The sequence below is a fragment of the Babylonia areolata genome, chromosome 18 (genome assembly GCF_041734735.1).
Source record: "Babylonia areolata isolate BAREFJ2019XMU chromosome 18, ASM4173473v1, whole genome shotgun sequence".
In the NCBI taxonomy this organism is placed as follows: Eukaryota; Metazoa; Mollusca; class Gastropoda; order Neogastropoda; family Buccinidae; genus Babylonia; species Babylonia areolata.
Window position 1 is genome coordinate 52,983,017 of NC_134893.1, and position 15,271 is coordinate 52,998,287.

General features: G+C 39.5%; 2 protein-coding genes across 2 annotated transcripts; one reads left to right on the top strand and one right to left on the bottom strand.

Annotated features, from left to right (window-relative positions):
- Positions 1 to 6,712: 6,712 nt before the first annotated feature.
- LOC143292900 (NADH dehydrogenase [ubiquinone] 1 alpha subcomplex subunit 3-like) lies at positions 6,713 to 9,303 on the bottom strand. The gene is made up of 4 exons (XM_076603579.1): positions 9,227 to 9,303; positions 8,154 to 8,225; positions 7,292 to 7,366; positions 6,713 to 6,895 (listed from the first exon to the last, which is right to left on the bottom strand). Exons 1-4 carry the CDS (start codon positions 9,249 to 9,251, stop codon positions 6,840 to 6,842), a joined length of 228 nt encoding a protein of 75 aa, XP_076459694.1. The 5' UTR covers positions 9,252 to 9,303; the 3' UTR covers positions 6,713 to 6,839.
- A 3-nt stretch (positions 9,304 to 9,306) lies between these two features.
- On the top strand, positions 9,307 to 14,684 carry LOC143292899 (FAD-linked sulfhydryl oxidase ALR-like). Its single transcript, XM_076603578.1, has 3 exons — positions 9,307 to 9,447; positions 10,262 to 10,467; positions 13,081 to 14,684. Exons 1-3 carry the CDS (start codon positions 9,313 to 9,315, stop codon positions 13,241 to 13,243), a joined length of 504 nt encoding a protein of 167 aa, XP_076459693.1. The 5' UTR covers positions 9,307 to 9,312; the 3' UTR covers positions 13,244 to 14,684.
- Positions 14,685 to 15,271: the final 587 nt, after the last annotated feature.

Genomic DNA, 15,271 nt, shown 5'->3' on the forward strand with positions numbered 1-15,271 from the left:
TTTGGGCTAGAATTTGATTATAGTGGAGAGTGTCTTGCCCAAGTTACATCCCCACTCTCTCGGCCAAGAGGGTTTTAGGACAGTCGGCGTTGGGATGATTCCCAAAGGCCAACTAGCCCACAAGGCTGCAGCACTAAGAGCCAGTGCAATTTTGCCTCCTAGTTTGAGAGTCATAGTCCTTCACAAAAGACTAAGCTGTAAATGATTTCCCATTGACTGGAGAAACCATTGATAATACAGCTCTCACTTTGCTGTTGGCCCAAATGTAAACTTATGTCAATCTGTGGTATAAGCCGAGTTTTGGGCCTACAGGACCTACATAACTGCTACATCAAGGGAAAGAACTGCTGCTGTTCAAATGAAGATAGACCTAGCCAAAGTTACTGTTCATGTTTGTTCTGGAATTTTTTTGCATCTCTGCCAACCACTTCCTGTTTCATGGTCCCATGTGCTTCCAAGACTGCTAGAGTGCTGCAAAGAAAATCCGCTATAATCCAACTGAAGGTAAGTCAATCTGGCTATACTTTGCATCTCCTTGTGTGTTTATGATGTGGGGGAAAGGATACATAAGTTATACAAACCAAATTTTAATATTTAAGAACACATTTTTTTTTTTAAAGCATGTGTATCAAATATGATACGATGGGTCAAACCATTTTCATCTCGCATCATATATGATACAGTGGGCTTTTATGATAACATAATTCAACTAAATATCAATTTTGATGTTGATGCATTCCGTTGTGTATGCCAAAGTTGAAGCAATTTTATCTTATGAGAAGGTTTTGTGTGTGGTGTGTAAGTAAGAAGGTAGCGGTATAAATAGTATTATGAAAGTCATAATCTGATTCGTTGCTGCTAAATTTCTCTCTCTCTCTCTCTCTCTCTCTCTCTCCCCTCCTCCCAAGTCAAGAAGACTCAAAGTATGGTTTGTATGTCTGTACAGATGTCAACCACGGATGAGATTCATGGATGCTATTGGCCTTGACGACAGCGAGTATGACTCTTCTGGCGATGAGTACATCCCCAGCAAGGCAGAACTGAGAGAGCTAGAGGAGGAAGAAATGGATGATGATGGTCCTTGCACATCGAAGAGGACAGCAAAGAAGAGAAAGAGAGAAACGGAATGGGACGAGGAAGATGACATTCCTTTGGCCACTTTGCAAGACGATATTCCTTTGGCAAGGATTCGCCAGAATGACAAGAATGGTGATTGGGAAGAGGAGGATGACAGTCCCCTGGCCTCTTTCATGTTAGAGGAAGTGGATGGATCAGATCAAGACCTCCAAGATGCTATTCAGAATCCTGTCTGGACTGAGGGGCCATTTGAACCACCAAAAGCAGAGTTTACAGGTGACCTTGAACATCCTCCTGAAGGTGAACTGAAAACTCCTTACCAGTACTACAAGTACCTGATTACCGACAAGATGCTGAAAAAAGTGGAGGACCAGACCAATTTGTATTCTGTACAGCAGCATGGGACCAGCATCAACACAACCCAAAAAGAGATTGAGATCTTCATCGGGATCTACCTCCGCATGGGTCTTATCAAGGCCCATTGTGTTCGGGCTTATTGGGACTCCAAGACCCGTTATGATCCTGTAGCTTCCACCATGGCCAGAGAAAAGTTCAAGAAGCTGGCTAGCCATCTCCACTTTGTTGACAACTCAGAAACAAAAGAAGAGAACAAAGTCGCTGACAAACTCTGGAAAATCCGGCCGTGGATTGACAATCTTCAGGGCTCATTCTGCAAGATACCAGCAGAAGAACACAACTCTGTGGACGAGATTATGGTTCCTTTCAAGGGGCACTCATCGTTGAAAATGTTCATGAAAAGTAAGCCCCACAAATGGGGTTTCAAAATGTGGGGAAGGTGCGGGAGCTCTGGTATCTTGTACCAGTTTGATGTGTACCAGGGTTCCTGTGGGAAAAACCAACAGAAGAGGTCACCATACGGAGTGGGCGGGGGCGTGGTTTTGAAGATGACATCAAAACTGGAGGAGGGAAAGGGTTACAAGGTCTTTGCTGACAACTTTTTTACCAACCTGCCACTTTGTGGGAGCTTTGAAAGCAACCGTTTACCTCGCTGCAACCTGGCCAGTGAGAAGGAGCTCAAGCGAGAGGGAAGGGGCTCCCACAGCAGCAAAGTTGAGCTCCATTCAAACACCATTGCTGTCAGATGGTTTGACAACAAGAATGTGGACCTTGTGTCAAGTTACACTGGCATTGAGCCACAAACAACAGTACAGCGCTGGGACAAAAAAGCCAAGTCACGGGTTGCAGTGAAACGCCCAGCCATCGTTCAGGAGTACAACAAATTCATGGGCGGGGTTGATCTGCTGGACTCGCTCACTGCTCTCTACAAGTTCCCCATGAAGTCTCGACGTTGGTACATGTACATTTTTCTGCACACACTGGCCATCACTTGCGTCAACGCGTGGCTTTGGTACAAAAGACACTGTGCTCTTCTTCATATGAAGCCAGTGAAGCTTTCTGACTTCCAGTCTGAGGTGGCTGACGCCCTCATCCTGTGCAAACGCCCTGTTGGACGGCCAGCTGCTGCATCTCCTCCACCTCCAGCCCCAGTCAAAGTCAGCAAGCGCAAACCAGTGTCTGACGTTCGCTTCGACAACACCGACCACCTGCCTGTGTGGGGAGTTAGGGGCTGCCGCCAGCGGGGCCAGTGCACGGGCCAGACCTTCATCAAATGCATCAAATGCAACGTGTTCCTCTGCCTCAACAAGGACAGGAGCTGCTTTCTGAATTTCCACAAAAAATGAACAAAAAATAGTCGTCCCCATTGTATTATATATGATACACATTGTTGTGAAGCCTGGCGTATCATATATGATACATATCAAATTTCATAACTTTTTAACCAATAAAATTTTTTTTACCCACTTCTTCCTTTTTTACTTGTTGTGTTGACTTCAATAACAAAGAAAAATAATTTTCATTCAAGTGAAAGTGTGTGCTGGCTCTAGAGGGTTAAGGGGCGATACATATATTCGAATTTCTCTGTATCAATTGTGACTCGCTGTGTGTGTGTGTGTGTGTGTGTGTGTGTCCCTTCAAAAAAACAAACAAAACAAAACAAAACATGCATACATATAACTCTTATTGCATGTGATGACAAGTGCAACTACAGTGTACATTTTTCACCAGTGTGTTCAGTTGTTTTTTTTTTCATTGCAATACACCCGATAGCGAATAGGTGTATTTTTATGTGTTGCTATCTCTCTCACTCAACCTTGATCTGTTTTCCAGTTGTCAAGGTTATGCCATGTTGATGGTGGCAGTGTCAGTGTCAGTGTGTCAGTATTTGTGAAGGTGTGTGTGTGGCTCAGCACGCGTTTCCCTTCAACTCAGTACTTCAAAAGGAGATGGGTGCCGCAATGTCTTGCATGCCTTACATATATTGTCCTCCCCCCTTTCATATTTAATTTGTTCAATACATCTCACAATCAAGTTACGAGATTAACATAAAATCAGATGCACACCATGCGTGCGCGTGTGTGTGTGATGCTAAATCGCATGATATACATGTAATGCATGCTGAGTAATACAGTGTGCATGATATAACAGAATCACGATACCCAGCTGTTGTGCAACATTGTTATTGTGTTTCTATTGGTGCACCACAGGCATCAAGTGATAGAAAGCACATTAGCAGCACACGGATCTGCAGACACTGACAAGGACAGAACCTTATTTTGTTGGCAATGTATGACTATGTGGGGTTGAATGGAATGACGCAGTTTGCGCTCAGAGGGCTTAGGCTTAATCAATAATTCAGGTAGAATGACTTAAACAGAATTTTTTTTTTAATGATTACTGGTATTTCAGCGCTGAAGGCTTTTGAAAAAATGCATGGTTGCAAGTGAACAAAGTAATGACACGTTGAATATTAGAAAGGCTTTAAAGCAATCAATGTAGGCCTCCATCTTGCCATTCGACCCAGGTGGAAACTGTTCTGGATTCTTTTGCACAGGTTGGTATACCTGTATAGTTACTAAACATGGCAGTCTTCTGGTATCTAGAAAGCTAGCACTGGAAATGTAAAGGTATACCAGGTAGAACTAACAATGGTGTATTCTAAACCGGGTTGCCTCATTGAAATCAATGCAGTCACTGTTCCAGCTATCATGTAGTGTAACAATGCTGAACTTTTTGTCTTTTTTTTTTTTTTTTTTTTTTAGATTACACATTTTGTGCAAATGTGAAAAATGGAGCTATTTAGTCTTTTTATGCACATATGGTAAACGGGCTTCCAATAGAAGAACAAGACTCAAGTGCCTCAATTGGCTGTGTGCAGATCGAGTTCAATGATCACCTCTGTCCCTTCCCGCTCCACCAACCTCTTCACCCCCATCTTCCACGCCTTTTCCCCTTTCTACTTATTCACTTCTTTTTTTCTTTTCTTTTTTTCCCCAAGACAAATACGGAAAGAGACAGAAAATGAGAGATAATGGGAATGAGATAGAGACAGCCAGAACTAAAGATGATTTAAAACTATGCTGATATTTTCTTTGAATTTGTGATGATTGCCTTGTTAGGGATGAAAAATGTAGAGGCTATTACAATGATTTTCAAGAGTGAATCAAAAAATCTTTTTTTCTAACAACATAAAATAAGCTGCTCAGGTTTCATTGTACCATTGTCACTTTCATGTGCGACAGTGTTTTCCAAATTATTAAGGTGAAATTTTTTTTAACACTAATCATGTTTTGTATAGAAAAGAAATGTGCCATCCGACAACCATTAAAAGTAAGAAATATATACTGTGCTGCCTTTGTTTTTTCTACAGCTAATAGTGAACAAATTTAGCTGACAGTTGTGTTAACACACAGTTAAAGAACTGATGAATAAATGTAACCTCAAAAACGCTTTGCAACTAGGTTCTTTGCCAAAGATTTAATTATGTTTTTGTTCTGATATCTATGTAAACAAAAGTTGTTAAAAAAAAAAGAGAAAAAAAAAGAAAAGAATTGTTGGGACACTTATGAATTTAGTGTTCAGGACTGGTGATTCCATTTCTGATTTTTGTTTCTTTGCTTTTTGTTTGGTGCAATCATTGTGTATATAACTTATTTCCTTTCTTTTTTGAATAATCTTTTGGTTCCCTTTCAGGGTTTCTGTTACATGAACTGCTTGATAAAGTATATCATTTCAGTGTCATTCCTGCAAGCTGTGATAATATTTACATGAAGTAACTGAAACAATTTTCACATCTGTCAGTAGTTTTATGACAATGTTTTAATGCTATTTACAGTTGTTGTTTTTTTGTTGTTGTTTTTTTGTTTGTTTTTTGTCTGTTTTTTTGTTTAATGTTATACTGACCTATTTCCTCAGTTTCATATTTCTTTTAAATCTTTCTTCTTCATCTTTGATCGTGGGCTGCAACTCCCACATTCACTTATATGTACATGAGTGGGCTTTTATGTGTATGACCGTTTTTACTCTGTCATGTATGCGGCCATACTCTGTTTTTGGAGGTTCTTTTTCTTTTTTTCTTTTTTAATCAAGAAATAATTGTAAATAATCCATACACTGAATAAATATTGAGTAACCTAACTATTGTTCTTATTTGTGATTTTTAAAGTTGGAGAGAATGACATGTAAAAAAAATAACACTTCATGTGGGAGAAGAGGCCAATTCTGGATGCGCTGCACTTCCCACACGTGTTGCATGGGAAAACGTCTCCAGAAGTTGAGCCCTGCTTCCTTTGCTCATGCTTCTCCTTAATGGCCAGTGTTCTCTTGTTTTCAAAAGTCTTTTTGCCACAAGAGCACAGCATCCTCCAGCGAGAGCAGTCAAGGGCATCAGTTTCCCAGGAAGCGATGTCTATGTTACAGGCTTTGAGGTTTGTCTTCAAGGTGTCCTTGAAGCGATTGCAGGGTCTTCCAAGTTCACGGTGGCCTTCCTTCAGCTGGCCATACAAAAGCATCTTTGGGATCCTGCCGTCTGTCATGCGGACAACGTGTCCTGTCCAGCGTAGCTGGCACTGGAACAGCAGGCTTTCAATGCTGGGCAGGACGCTCCTCTCTAAGACCTGGAGGTTGGAGACCCTGTCTTGCCACATTATGCCGAGGATCTTTCATAAGCATCTCTGGTGAAAATGCCCAAGTTGTTGAATGTGACGGTGATACGTCGTCCACGTTTCACAGCAGTACAACAAGGTGGTCAGCACAACAGCTCTGTAGGTTTTGATTTTGGTGCTGAGCCTGATGCCTTTATTGTTCCACAGCCTGTTGTTGAGTCTGCCAAAGGCGGAGCTGGCCTTGGCGATGAGCAGCGTCATTTCTGCATCAAGGGCTCCATTGCTGCCCAGGTAGCAAAACTTGTCGACCGACTTGATCTCTGTGTCATCGATCTTGATTGCAGGTGGGGGGGAGGCACTGGCGTTCTGTGAGCTAGCTGGTTGGTACATGTACTCGGTCTTGCTGAGGCTGGTACATATTTACTAACAATTCAATTAGAACACGTATATACACGTTTACCTGCTTGTGTTTACAGGTTCTTGTTTCTCCCTCTCACACACAACCACACACACACACACACACACAAAACAAAGACTACAATTCTCCAAGCTTCATACCAAAAATAAATAAATCAAATAAAGAATAGAACAGGATAATTCTCCACTTTCCAAATAACAAACAACAACCCCCCACCTCCCAAAAAACAAACAAAAAGCAGGGATTTCCACACTTCAAAGAAACAAACAGATTTATTGTTCAAATGAAACTGCTACTCAAAATCACTGTCTTTACAATAGTGACTAAACTGTTCCTTCTACAGAAACAAGCATAATGCTGTCACCGTAGTTCGTGGATCTTCAGTTGTACACATTCTTTTTCACCCATTCCGGCTTCACTTCAGTGTCTCGAACAACTGCAAAAAAGTATACAGCATATAGTAAAATAAACAGCATAATACAAATGACTGATTAAACAACAAATTATGTCACTTTGCCAAATCTACAAAAGGAATATCGAAATGATGTTCTTTACAGAATTCTTTATATTTGCACATCTTCACTGCCTATAATTTCCAGTCCATAATGCCTAATCTTTTCAAACCCCAATTTTTACTTCAACTCGGTAATTCAAATCAGTTATAAACACCTATCTGAGTCTGGAAACTGAATTTTGATTCCCAAGTAGTGCTAACTGACACACCAAACACACTGTTCTCATACCTATACACAAGTGTTTTACAAAAATATTGTACATGAAGTGCTATAAATGGCAAATGAATATGAACAAAACAGCAATACCATTACAATACCTGTGTAGTGAAATTTGTATTGGTGGTTCGTGTCCGCGTCATAGCGAGCCACACCAAGTCCTAACAGTGCAGTAGCTGTATGAGGGGAAAAAAAATCACCATCACCTTGTAAGCAGACTAAAAAGAGACAGTAAGTTACAAACCGGGTACTTTATTCCAAACATGGTTGGGACACTGTGGCTAAATTCATAGACATAGCATATGATGTCAAAGGATCACATTATACCAAACAGAACAAGACATATGAGATCAAATGATGACATGATAACATTGATACCAAACAGGGGACTGTCACGTTTGATATTATAATCATGCATTTCTAATTTAATTGCAGGACTCACCTCATTCTTTCAGTGTGTAGATGAATGAACATGCGAGAGAAAGTGTGGTGTGGTGTGGTGTGGTGTGGTGTGGTGTGGTGTGGTGTGGTGTGGTTTGTTGTGGTGTGGTGTGGTGTGGTGTGTGTGTGTGTGTGTGTGTGTGTGTGTGTGTGTGTGTAAAAATGACTAAAACAGAGGGAAATGGACTGATTGAAACTGTGAGAGATATCTGAGAGGCATGTGTGAAAATGTAACTTGTGTAAGAGAAAATGAGAATGATGCCTAAGAAAATTCAATATCCTTTTATTCAAAGCAGTTATAAAGAATGGTACATACTACATCACAGCACTATCACAAAAAACAATGGTATTTCCTTACAATGCTATCACACTTACAAAGAATATTATATTACGTCTTTCCCATGGCAAAATATTCAAATCACTGCACTACACAGTAAAAAAAAAAGTATAATAATTCTAAGTTTGAAAAAAAAAAAAAAAAAAAAAAACTGAACAAGAAAGATCAACATGGTGTCAACTCACATAAACCAATCATTCCGAGGCAGCACATGATCTCAGGAATCTCATGCCAGCCCCTCTTGATAAGTGACACACCTGTACAATGGAAAACAGTTTTTGCAAGTCACAAAAAGAAGAGAAAAATGTCAACAATTACATGCACAAGTAACACAATTCAGTTATCTGTCAACTTTTCCAAATGGGTCAGATGGGTGGAGTCCTGACACTGACTTTACTTTTTTTTTATTCAGAAATAAACAAAAATAGAAAGCCTATGTAAAAGAATATAACACTTCAATCAATTGTTTCTCTTCTTAACAAGGGAGTCATTGCTGAGTGGTGCTAAAAATCTTTTTGAGAACAAAGTTAAAAGAATAGATAATAAATGGAAGCAAAGAATTAACTCGAGAAAATCCATAGGGAAAAGAAAAGAAAAGAAAAAAAGTAGTGGGGTGTGGTGTGGGCAATTTTCTCATTACCATGCAGGGTTATAACTTATAATACAAACAGCTAATGCTGAAATGCTGATGCCCAAAGAAAGACTATGCGTGCACGCGCGCGCATGTGTGTGTGTGTGTGTGTGTGTGTGTGTGTGTGTGTGTGTGCATGGCACTGTACTGCTCAGGCGGGTATGTTACTGTGTGTGCATGTGCATGTGTGCGTGAGTGCATGAAAAGCAAACCTGTGGGGTGTTATATATATATACATATATACTTTTTACTCAGTTACTCACTTTCTGTGTGTGTGTGTGTGTGTGTGTGTGTGTGTGTGTGTGTGTGTGTGTGTGCGTGCGTGCGCGCGCGAAAAAACACACACACCAAATTTAGCTACGATAATTTGGTTCACAAATTTTTACACACACACACACACACACACACACACACAAACATTTGCAAGAGACGATTTTTAACTGCTGTTGCGATTCCGAATGATAAAGCTGTACAATCCAGTATCTACTGGGGAACTAAATGAAAACAAACCACGTATTGAAAACTCGTTCACATGTAAAGGACCATTCAACACCCGTAAGTTGTATGCATGTTTTTGTGTGCAACCCTCTCCAAAAGAAGATAATCTGTGCATCAAAACAAATTTACCCTTCATTGCTCCTCTGGACGCCATTTTGACTTGTTGCGACGAAGGACAACTTATTGTTCCGCCGGAAGTTAGAGTTACAAACAAGATGGCGGCTTCCATGGGGCACGATGCGTCTGCTGGTGGTAGTCATCGACCAGACTCATCGAAACCTCCAGCCAAGCCCTGTCGCGCTTGTACAGACTTCCATTCATGGATGAAAATGCAGGGAAAGACAGTACAAGTTTGTATTAATTTCAGTCTTCGGTGTTTTCTGCTTTGTAGATTAGATATATAAATTGTGTTTGCTGAAGTTAAGGTTACTTCGGACATGATGCAAGTTCAACTTTCGGTTGCATAATCATGTCGGGTCAGAAGAGGCCGCCGTGTCAGATGGGGTCAGATTGTATTAACAGTTACTTTTTTTCTCATTACCCGTTATGCAGTCTTACTGCCTCTGAATCTGATTGTGTCTGTTAAATAACAAACTTATTTCCCTTACATTGTTACAAAGTATATGTTTGAAAAATGCCCCTCTGAAACACTTATAAACAATATAAATCTGTGTAACTAAGTTTTTGGGGGGTTTTGTTTGTTTGTTTTTTGTTTTGTTGTGGGTTTGGGTTTTTTTTTGTTTGTTTTTTAGCACAAGTGGAAAAAAAAACACAGAAAAATGTTTGTGTTTCTGAGTGAGCTGGACAAAAAAAAAAAAAAAAAAACCCAGTGTGTACACGTTTTGATGAGAAAACAACCATGATTATGTTATACTAAGTGCCTATTTGTTTGCTTTCCTCCCACCTTTGTTTCTCTTTTAAATCATTGTTTATTTTTTCCAAATTTAACAAGTTTCTTTCCAGTTATTTTTCACTTCCACTCAATTTTACCTAACTGAAATATGTTTTGAGATGAAGTGGCAAACACTATATACAGATCAATGTCTTTGCATATCTGTGTAATGATGGCTTCTTTTGTTTCCAACAGATTTAAAAATACAATTGTGAATATATGTACATTTTAAATTATCTGTTGCCTGATTCATTAATTTGTCCTCACTGCAGAACAAGCCCAAGGAGAGCGAAAAGGACAAAGAATGTCCCCTGGACACATTACAGCTTGGACGTCGCACATGGGGATTTCTTCACACCATGGCTGCCTACTATCCTGACCAACCTACTTCACAACAACAGACGGACATGCAACAGTTTATTCAACTGTTCTCCAAATTCTATCCCTGCGATCATTGTGCTTCAGACCTCAGAAGAGAGTAAGGTTTTGTTTTGATTTCTGTTTTGTATTGAGAATTATTGTTTACTGTATTTGTTGAGTGACTGTAGACTGTGTTTGTATGTATGTTTGTGTGTGAATGTCCAATTGCAACTTAGTGACTGTTTAACCTTCGCCGCACAGAGTGGGTCTGTCAGACCCACAGCCGCATAAAAGTCCCCATATCTCCGGAACTATTAAAGCTACAGTTATGAAATTTCCTGACTTTTCCTGACTCGTAAGTCCCTTTCCGGTGACAAAATTTGGAATTGTTACATCATAAAAGAAAGGAGTAATTAATGATGTAATTTCATTATCCTGATTCATCCCAAGGCGGGCCTTTCAGATCCACATATGAGAAAGAGGAGCAAAGGCCAATACCCTTATTCGTCCAATGGTGGGCCTCTCAGACCCACATATGAAATAGAGAGGAGCTATCCTTCTTCCCTGTCATCTTTCTGTGCCATCTGTTCTTCTCTGCTATCCGTTCTTCCCTGTCATCTTCTGTGCCATCTGTTCTTCTCTGCTATCCGTTCTTCTCTGTCATGTTCTGTGCCATCTGTTCTTCTCTGCTATCCGTTCTTCTCTGTCATGTTCTGTGCCATCTGTTCTTCTCTGCTGTCTGTTCTTCTCTGTCATGTTCTGTGCCATCTGTTCTTCTCTGCTGTCCGTTCTTCTCTGTCATCTTTCTGTGCCATCTGTTCTCTGCTATCCGTTCTACTCTGTCATGTTCTGTGCCATCTGTTCTTCTCTGCTGTCTGTTCTTCTCTGTCATCTTTCTGTGCCATCTGTTCTTCTCTGCTATCCGTTCTTCCTTGTCATCTTTCTGTGCCATCTGTTCTTCTCTGATATCCGTTCTTCCCTGTCATCTTCTGTGCCATCTGTTCTTCTCTGCTGTCTGTTCTTCCCTGTCATCTTCTGTGCCATCTGTTCTCTGCTGTCCTCCTTCTCTGCTGTCATTTCTTTTTGAGATTTTATACTCTGCTGCCAGTCGTTCTCTGTCAGTTTTATTATTTGCTTTCTATCCTTCCCTGCTTGGCAAATCAATATGGTCTTTGATAATGCCTTCCAGAAATACCTGGAATCAACCACTAAACGTGGGGGTTGCAACCCATTGGAGGTAGGGCGTCACTTGCAGAGGGCTATAATGAAGGCCAGGGGCAGGGAACATGCACGGCTGTGCCACTTCACCACCACCAGCGCCCACCCAAATACACATATAAACACATTTCCACCCCAAACACACACACAATCAATCATACATATCTTAGCTCCCACAACACACATGCAGAGCAATCTGTGCACTTGAGCTCGCATGATACGTACATCATATGTAAACATATAACAATAGATGCAAAAGTGTCATATATAAAAACTAATCCCCCAAAAGCGTTTTTGTTGGAAAAGGCTTTTTTTGAAAGGGGATCCAAATTTACTGTAAACGTGGCACCATCGCTTGCCTGCAGACAACCAGCTTCACAATGCATATTGTTAGGGCGCAAATAGTTTAGATTCAATTTCGATAAGTTGCTGCAGCCATTGCTAGCCATAGACACAATGGATATTCATAAACTAGTCCCCTATAACACACAGAGCGTAATAGAGCGCTAGATCTATGTGTGTTGCTATGCTGCCTCCTGAAACTCGGCAGCAGTTCATGCAACTAACTTCACAACACGAAAAGTATTTAAAAAACGGGCAGGATTTCTTAAATGTTTCAAAAGTGTACACAAATAAATAATAACAAGGATGCAACATGGGCGATCGAATTACTTACCCCAATACACCCAAAGCAGCGCGAAGTTCTCGCTCTGCTTCTTCCACCATGGATGCTTGTGATGCCATGCTTGTTTCAAGATGCACCGGTGACGGCTGAAATTCAGCCCTAGGCCCTATCGCTCGCTTGCCTGCTTTGCAACCCTGTGGGTCTGACAGGCCCACGCTGGGATTATTAAGGGGTAAACCGCCCATTGCTTCTTTGGCGGTATGTGGGTCTGAGAGGCCCACCTTGGGACGAATCTTTGAGTCAGAAGCTCAGTGCGGCGAAGGTTAAATGATCCACAGAAAATATCCCTTTTTGTGATGGATGAGAGGGGGAATGTACTATTATAATTATGATCATGCAAAATGAAACTGTATGCCAGACTTTGGTGTTATGCTTTTTTTCATGTGTATTTGTTCTGTCCTTTGGTTAGATATGTATGTTTTAAGCTATAAAAAAAATGAAGGAAATAAGTATCAATACTTATGATAGATGTGTGCATCAACCAGTGATTTACTCAATTTTCTCTGTTTTGATAGTGGGTATATTGAAAGGATTTCTTAACACTACTAAGTAATTTGTCTTATAAACTGAATCCCAGTAGTGATCCCACATTGTGACTGGCATGGCCTACATTTGTATCGAACTTTTGAAAATTTGTAGTGTATATATATATGTGTGTATGTGTGTGTGTGTGTATTCTTGCTTGCTGCATTGTGTGTGTGTGTGTGAGAGAGAGAGAGAGAGGCTCAGAGAGAGAGAGGCTCAGAGAGAGAGAGAGAGGCTCAGAGAGAGATGTCACTATTAAGAAACATTCGTGAACTTTTAATTTTTTTATGTTTTGTTGAACAGTTTAAAAAGCAATAGCCCTGACACCTCCAGTCGACACAATTTGTCCCAGTGGTTCTGTCAGCTCCACAACCGAGTCAACAGGAAGCTGGGGAAGACAGAGTTTGACTGTTCCAAGGTGGATGAGAGATGGAAAGATGGGTGGAAAGATGGCAGCTGTGACTGATAGCACAGCTAATGTACAACTCGGCACCATTTGGATTATGTGCGATTGTGAACTCAAGTGACTTCGAGTCTGAAAAAGATTCTGTCAACAACAGAACAAATTGTAAATGGAAAAGAGATACGGATTGTGACCATGGTGGAACAAATTGTGAATTATATAAGGTCTTCATTATCCACAATTTTCAGTCCAGTTTGAAACAACTGCAAATTCACTGATTTTGTAAAACTTATGGAAAGGAGCAGAGGGTATAATCAGCTGTCCCCAATTTTCTGCTAATTCTTTCTTTGTATTTTCTACTCCTCCTTTTCATTTACCAGATTATCTACAAGTTTTTCTTCTAGAAATGTTTAATTTCATTGTTTGAATATAAATGGCGGATTTACTGACATCCAGAATTCCAGATATAATATTAACTGCTATAAATTATGGTCACTGCATTACAACAGTAGAATTAATGTAAAGAAAAAAAACACCAACAACCCTGCAGTTGATTCCCCTTACAAACAACTCTTTACCCAAAAACATGGCTGGCTCTGTGATAAATGGGGGAAATATCTAGAAAAGTACACTTGTCATTTTTCAGCTATTAGATCATGATCACAATATTGAAAGATTGACAACAGGAATCACTTCAGTGTTTGAAAAAAACAAAAACAAACGTTTTGCATCATTTTAAAGAGGGGGAAAGGAGAAAGAGGAAAATGTTTTTGAGGACAGGGAGAATATGAGACTTGACCAGTTCAATCTTTTTGATGATGCATTTGTGATATATATATAATTATATATATTTATGTGATTGAAAATGTGTGTGTGTGTGTGTTATGTATGTCATTGTAAAGTGATGGTTACTTCATCAGTAGGGTTTTGTATATGTTTTGTATAAGAAATAGTGTATGTATGTCATTGTAAAGTGATGGTTACTTCATCAGTATGGTTTTGTATATGTTTTGTATAAGAAATGCTTCCTTTATGAAACTAAAGTGGAAAATCAAAAGAGATGGGTAACTTACAAGTACACTTTCAACATCCTTGAGCAGTGGAAAAGGAGTGGCAAATTCCCAAAGGAAAATCTGGCTTTATTTATTTGTTCTTTTTTCAAAATAGATTTTTGTGAAACTTTTTTTTTTTTTTTTAAGATCGTGAGTAATTGGGGATCTGCTACTGTTTATGACAGGCAGTTTCCGTTGTTTACTTTTAAAGTGACCTTACTAGCACAGCAGTGTTATATAATGTGTTAACTGTCTAACATGACTGAGTGAATTATGTATGCCTTGAGAATGAAGAAACTGACACTGTTAAGAAATGTGTGAATGCACAAGCGCAAAAGAAAAAAAAAGTGAGCACAATCATATCCATCTAACTAACTTCATTTGTTGAAATGTCTTAGCTTGGTTTGTATTGGAACTTCTCAACCAAACAGCATGTTGTCAAATACGTGATAACAATGAAAATAAAAAGAGCAGAACAAAATGTTGCGTGTACATCATGGTTTGTGAACATGCATACATGTGTGTATGAGCATGTGCCAGATTCCCCAGTCCTTGCAAAAGGTTTCATGAAAAACAAAAGCAACTACAGTAGAATAGGATGAACTGCATGCCAAATGTTTTCTACTTTTTAAGATAACTCACTGAACTTGATAGGAACATTAACATGCTTGCTTTGCACTACATGTGTACATGCTATTAAAGAGATGTGAAATTATGGTGAAGAAGAAGACTGGTAAAAAATGAATGAGACTGGAAAAAAAAAAATCTGATGTACCCTGGTATCACACACAAAATCTTAATAATTTGATTAACTGATTCATATACACTGGTCAATTTTACATTTAAAAAATTGTTCCTTTTTCAACTAAATTAAAGTGTTTTACTACAAATTCATAAACACTGGTCAGTTTTACATTTTTAAAAATGTTCCTTTTTCAACTAAATTAAAGTGTTTTACTACAAATGTTTGCGCTACTTATTACCAAACTATTGCAAGAATACTTCTAACATTTAGTCCAGAGATCATATGCACAGTAGT

Bases quoted from the DNA above. Each gene is read 5' to 3' on its own strand.
- LOC143292899 (XM_076603578.1), top strand. From the start codon at position 9,313: ATGGCGGCTTCCATGGGGCACGATGCGTCTGCTGGTGGTAGTCATCGA. The intron at 9,448-10,261 runs GTTTGTATTAAT...TCCTCACTGCAG, and splicing joins TGCAGGGAAAGACAGTACAA to AACAAGCCCAAGGAGAGCGA. The intron at 10,468-13,080 runs GTAAGGTTTTGT...TTTGTTGAACAG, and splicing joins GCTTCAGACCTCAGAAGAGA to TTTAAAAAGCAATAGCCCTG.
- LOC143292900 (XM_076603579.1), bottom strand. From the start codon at position 9,251: ATGGCGTCCAGAGGAGCAATGAAGG. The intron at 8,226-9,226 runs GTAAATTTGTTT...TCCATTGTACAG, and splicing joins GTCCAGAGGAGCAATGAAGG to GTGTGTCACTTATCAAGAGG. The intron at 6,896-7,291 runs GTATTGTAATGG...ACTTTTTTGCAG, and splicing joins ATACAAATTTCACTACACAG to TTGTTCGAGACACTGAAGTG.